At 62.4% G+C, this 6,000-nt stretch overlaps 2 protein-coding genes across 2 annotated transcripts; one reads left to right on the top strand and one right to left on the bottom strand.

Annotated features, from left to right (window-relative positions):
- PLICBS_001561 (v-type proton ATPase 16 kDa proteolipid subunit 2) lies at positions 1–827 on the top strand (the record flags this gene model as incomplete). The annotated part of the gene is made up of 6 exons (XM_018317355.2): positions 1–45; positions 120–150; positions 226–308; positions 374–486; positions 562–732; positions 785–827. 6 exons carry the CDS (start codon positions 1–3, stop codon positions 825–827), a joined length of 486 nt encoding a protein of 161 aa, XP_018182880.1.
- A 635-nt stretch (positions 828–1,462) lies between these two features.
- On the bottom strand, positions 1,463–2,341 carry PLICBS_001560 (uncharacterized protein; the record flags this gene model as incomplete). The annotated part of the gene is made up of 3 exons (XM_018317356.2): positions 1,463–1,578; positions 1,653–2,162; positions 2,260–2,341. The coding sequence occupies 3 exons, from the start codon at positions 2,339–2,341 to the stop codon at positions 1,463–1,465; spliced, it is 708 nt and encodes a 235-aa protein (XP_018182881.1).
- Between the last annotated feature and the right edge of the window lie 3,659 nt (positions 2,342–6,000).

Here is a 6,000-nt window from a genome sequence, read left to right as displayed (position 1 = left end):
ATGGAGTCTGAGCTCTCCCCCAAGTTCGCCCCCTTCATCGGGATGGTAAGGCCGCCTGCCCGCCGACGACGCGCGCACCTGGCGCTGGACATTGCTAACGCGGCCCTTCCTCTTCGCAGGCCGGCATCGCCGCCGCCATGGTCTTTGGCTGTAAGCTCTGGCTCCTCTCCGCGCGCTGCGCGTCGACTCCGGTGTAGTCTGGGTTTCTAACCGTCTTGTGCGCAGGCATCGGAGCCGCCTACGGCACCGCCAAGTCGGGCATTGGGATCGCAGGTGTAGGAACGTTCCGACCGGACCTCATCATGAAGGTATGCGCGCCATCCCTCTCGAAGCCGTCTCCTTGCACCGAGCAACGCCGTCTAACACGCCACAGTGCCTGATCCCCGTCGTCATGTCCGGTATCATTGCCGTGTACTCGCTCGTCATCTCCGTCCTCATCGCCCAGGACCTGAACCCCCCGGACAAGGAAAGCTACTCCCTCTTCTCGTACGTCCCCGACCTCCCCAACACCCCTCCTCTCTGCACATAGCCGAGAGCTTGGCGGCTGACATTGCGCGGCAGCGGCTTCCTGCATCTAGCATGCGGCATTTCCGTCGGCATGACTGGCCTCGCGGCTGGCTACTGCATCGGCATCGTCGGTGAAAACGGCGTCCGCGCATACATGGAGCAGTCGAGGATCTTTGTCGGCATGGTGCTGATCCTCATTTTCGGCGAGGTTCTGGGTCTCTACGGGTAAGCTGCTCTCGTCTCAGCCTCACGTTCCGGTCGCTAACAAGCTCGATAGCCTCATCGTCGCCCTGCTCCTCAACACGCGCGCCAAGGGCTGAACTCCGTGCGGGGTCCTACTACATCCACCGAAACCAGACCGAGTCGTGTACAGAGTACTGTTGGAGCGCAGAGCACCGCCCTGTCGTCCCGGACGGCACGAGCAAGCAATTTCTTACAAGCTGCATGGGGCATGGCGTTATGGGACGTGTATATTTACGGCGGCAGGTAGAGCTGAGGCGGCGCCCGAGACAGAAGCGAAGCTGCAATGTCTTGCGTAGGTACATGAATGACTTTATCACGCGCTCCCACGCTGCGTGGTGCGCCATCGCTCATCTCAAAAGGTCTACGTGCAGTGTACGCGTTGGTGCTTTAAGCCAAAAGCAGCGGCCCTATATTGCGCGTCCTCAGGACCGCGTATGTCATCGTGACCAAAACCTATGTACCGCACATCAAGCAAAGATGCGTTTCCCTTGGCAAGCGAACCATATCGAATGAGGGACGAGAAAACGAATACGAGCAAAACTCCGTTTGCCCCTGGCGGAGTGATGTGAGAGTGCACCCTGAAGGAGTCCATTCTAGACAGTTGCGCCGGTCAGATGCGGTCATGCGTTCGTGAAAGAGGTAGGTGTGTGCGCTCAGTGTGAAAAGGGGGCACCCCCGGGGTAAGATGGGCAGATGGGCCGCCGGCTCTGTTTCACGAGAGGAGACGGCCGCCGATGCGGTGGAGCAGCTTCTTGCGCTGCGTGTTGTCGAGGTCGCGACGGAACTTGGCCCAGCTCCGCTCGCGCTCGTCCCAGCTCTTCATCTGGGCTGACAGCAGCAACACACACGGTCAGCTTCAAATCTCCATGACAAGGGAAACAGGTAGCCTGGGTACCACGCACCTAGAAGCCAGTCCCACTGGCGGTCCTCTCTCAGAAGGACGTCTTCGCCGGACTCGCGGGCGAGGCGCTCTCGTCGAGCCTGGGCAGCAGCCACCTCTCCGACCAGGTAGGGGTCCTCCAGGGGGCGAACCTCGTGCGTGGTGGTCGTCTGCGTGCCGGTCTGGTGGTCAAGCGTGCGGTCGACGGTGCTGGCGGCGCTGTAGCGCCTGCCGGCCGGGCCGTCGCTCAGGTAGCGGCCATCGGTGATGCGACGCTCGGCGACGTTGCGGTAGTGGCGGGCCGCGGGCGCGTTGTTCGCAGACCAGGTGGGGATGCGGAAGTTGGGGAGGGCGACGGCGCTCTGAGGAGCCAGCGGAGGGATGGGCGGGAGGCCTATGGTCCGAGGCCGAGGAGTGGAAGACGAGTTCCGGGCAGGCGCACCGGCCGCTGCCGGGGCCGCCCCGCGAGGGGCATACGGCGGCGCCGAGTCTGAGTACTGGGCGGTTGAGTGGTATGATGGAGCTTCGGAGACTTGTCGAGGGTGTCAGCTGTCTGCTGGCTCGGTGGTCACGCCGGATGATAGGGCCTCCGTGAGATGCCCGCGTGTAGAGGGGCTTGCGGAACTCACCATATGAGGGGGCGGCAGATCGAATAGATGCCGTCTCAAAGTCATCGTGGCTGTAGCGAGGGGTTGAAATAGGTCCCGTCATAATGGGCCAACGGAGTCGAGCGAGTTGAGAGTCGAGGGCGGACAGAGAGGAGTGATGGACGGGCCCAGCATCGGTTCCGGTGCACGTGCTTATGAAGATGGCAAGGCTCACCGAGGGCGCGGGCAAGGAGTACGGTCAGACCGAGGACACGGGCGAGTGATGCGCGTACGCGGTGGCAGATCCGTTACGGATGGGTAGAGGGTCGAGGCCAACGCGTAGAGCGTGCTCGGATGATGTGACCTCCGTGACGTGGTTTCAAACACTGACACGGATCAGGCCGACATACAAGAGATGAGAGGGGCCGCTCTTGAAGAGATCGACACGGCACAACAAGAAGCAAGCTCAGGACACCGTCCGCGTTTGCTTGCCGTGCTGAGAGCCGCGTACTGGCCAAGCGGTGCTTGATGTGGCGAGGGAGCGAGAGCACACGTGAGGTCGCACGAGGCGGGGATCAGGAGACGGGCCGCGCCGACGATGTCAGTCTGTCCAGGCAAGAACCAGCTTTACTGGAGCGTGGCGATGGCCAAGACGCCGTATAGGCTCTTAGGCAGAGTGAGATCACAGGGAACACGGTAAACGGCTCGACCTGGGGTCGTCGGGGCAAGTCGACGACGAAGTTGAAAAAGGAGAGAAACGTCACTCGTGCGCACGCCAGGCTGTCAACTGTCGACGGGCAGCAGCCGCTTATAACCCAAACCGGGGGAGGGTTGCCTCCCTTTGCCGGTGGATACCGGGCGACGAGACAGACTGGTCGGCTGGCGACCGACACCGCGTCGTCATGCACAGCATGCACCGCTGAGACTCTTTTGGCATGGGCGGAGCAACGCCAGGCAAGGTACCTTGCGGCTGCGAAGCTAAGGTGCCCTGCCTTAGCTAGCAGCTCGGCGGGAGGGAGGGGGCCACGCAGAGATGGATGGAGCTCCATGGCTTGGCTGGGCTGGACTGGACTGGGCTGGGCAGGTGAGGGGAGGAGCGGCGCAGAGCATCCATGATCCATCCCGTCGACTCTGTATGGGCTGGGAGCCCGAGGTGTCTGGGAGGGAGCGCAGAGGAGCAGGAGCTCCAGGAGCCCAGTTAGCGGACAACGCGCGCCTTTTCGTGGGGCACTTACACGGCGTCGCGGGATGGCGGGGTAAATCGCTATCGCTGTCATGGGCAAACGGACGGATGGGTCCATCAGACTCCTGCAGACTGCCCACCTCATCTGCCCGAGTGGCTCTTCGTGGCCCCAGCGACCAGCGCCGCACAACGATTGCCCTCACTGCTGTCGGTGCCGAAGCCGTGCAGGCTTGCGCTCGGCGCGCCACCGCGTGGTGGAGCTGTGACACCTGCAAGTACAAGAGTAAGGTTGACGGGACGAGTGCAGCATTCGTACAGCGCTGTATTTGGACGTGCGTCTTTGCCCTTCCTCCGTCCTTCCCACTGGCTCCCTCTCCTAGAGTTCTTGGGGAGGGGGGCCGGCCCCGCGGGGGTGGGGTGACGAGGCGCCGCGGCGGGAACTGGAAGCCGACGCGCCCCGAACGGCTGGCTTCTGGCGCCCGGCGTGGTCGTGTGGTCACCATCAAGCTGCTGGGATCTGGAGGCAACCGTCAGCGGCTGAGCAAAAGGCGACAGCTGACACTGCTGGTGGTTGGAGGGCGGTTGTGCGGTGGAGGTGGCAGCCGCCTCCGCTGGTGAAAGAGGGGAAACGCGCTGTGGCGAGGGGGATGGGAAAGCGACGACGGAACGGGCATTCGCTGTTTACTGTACGGAGTACATGATGCCGAGAGCAGCAGGCACAACCCACTGCGCACCTGCCTCGAGGGATACCCAACCTTGCCAACGTTGCTGCTGCGGCTTGTGGGCCGCGGAGCCGGTGGGCAAGAGCCTGAGCTGTCCGGCCAAGGTACTTACTTGCCGTAGCACTTTGCCATCACCTCTGCACTTGGCACTGGATTTACTCCATACATTTGCACGTAGGGGCAGCAGCACTACAGTACAGTACAGTACTATACAGTAGTCTCATCAACGGCGGCAGGAGCAAACAGAGGTGCGCGCGTTGCATGCGAGCCTGCGAGGCGCCGGCTTGGCCCTGTCTGTTGCAACCCAACCCGAGCGAACAGACAACACAAAACACTCGGCCCTCGACCTCGTATCATATTCGCGCGACCGCGCAACAACCATGGGCGCAGCAGCAACCCGAGCCTCCCGTTTCCCGGACTCCGACGAGCGGGCCCTTTGTTTCGTTTGCCCTGGTGGGGGCTGGCGGCCGCCGTGCTGCGATCCGTCTGCTCCAGTGCATGCATCCGGCTGTCCAGGCGATGCGCGCCTTTAAGCAATCCGCAGCAACGGGAAACGATGGGGCTTCTCCACCCATCGTGGCGTGCCTTGTTTTGGCGTCTGTGCCCGTCTCCAGTTGCCCGGTCCATGATGCAGTCCAAGCCGAGTCAATCGAGATGTCAGTCACGACTCGCCCAGGGAGCAGCGAGCCAAAGTCCCACGTCGTCCAGACCGCAAATCTGGCAGAAGCAATGCAGCTTACGAGTCGTTGCGATCCAGAGCGGTACCCGCGCGGTCTGGCCTCTTGGCCCTGCACGCCGCCGTCCTGGGGGGGTATTTGTTCGTGTGCCTCGCCCCAAAGTTCCACTCCACGGCGCGTCTCGTCGAACAGAGTTGAGGGCCACAGGAGAGGCTGTGGTCCGTGGTCGACCCGACGTGCAGTAGTCGCCGGGTCAGGGGCTCGGGGCATGTGGACGGGCTGCAGTTTTGCCCGAGTGGCTGACGGAATCCCTCGTCTGGTCGACACCATCTCACCGCGGATGCGCCATCGTTCAACCTGTTGAACTCGTGGCGACTGTTTGAAGGCGGCCCATGCCTCGTGTGGCAGCCCAACGCAGGGTCCGCGCGGTCGGTGCCTGTCTCGGCGCCGTGCTGAGGCGAGGCCTGCCACGGCATCCACGCTCTAGGAGACGGAGTCCCATCCGTCGGAACAGCAAAACCGCTCAACAGTGAGGCTGATGCCCTTGTCCATGTCTCTCCGTCTCCGCTCCTGGGTGAGACTTGCAGCAGCCGCGATGCTTGGCTTCCAACGTGGGCGGACGCCACGGAGCAAACTCTTGAATATGCTTTTTTCTAACCTTTTGCTCAATGCAAAGTGACAAGGGCGCAGAGTGGTCCGAGATGTCGGGGCCCCGGAGCTGTGGCCGGGACGTTGCCCGCTGCTGCATCTGAGATGGTCACAAGCTGGCCTGCTCGTCTTGGGCTCACACCAGGCCGTCGCCGCCGCCTGCCAACGCTGGGCGGCTAAAGCAGTTGGGTCTGCTGGACACCCGAGGCGCGAACCACCTGCCACCCTTGGGACACTGTCTCATGACATGTCGTGAGGGGCCGACATGTCTGCCACTTACACCCCGCGGGCTGTCCATGGACGCGACTTTCCCGCCAACGACAGACTACACCGCCGGGTGCTATATACAGTATCAATGATTTTCCGTCAACGTGCAACGCAAACAGATGCAGCATCCTGCATCGGGACCAGGCCGCGCGAGAGAGGGTGGCATTGTTGTCGAATGCGACGCCTCGGTCGCTTGTCATACTACAAAGTCGGGCTTTGGGTAACCAACTGCATAACAATGACTCTGCCCGGTGCGCTCAAGGGCGAAAAAAGCACGAGATATTCA

This window comes from Purpureocillium lilacinum (genome assembly GCF_023168085.1).
Source record: "Purpureocillium lilacinum CBS 284.36 DNA, scaffold_1, whole genome shotgun sequence".
NCBI classification, from domain to species: domain Eukaryota; kingdom Fungi; phylum Ascomycota; class Sordariomycetes; order Hypocreales; family Ophiocordycipitaceae; genus Purpureocillium; species Purpureocillium lilacinum.
Note: the sequence above shows the minus strand (reverse complement) of the source record. Positions and strands in the feature narration are given on the sequence as shown.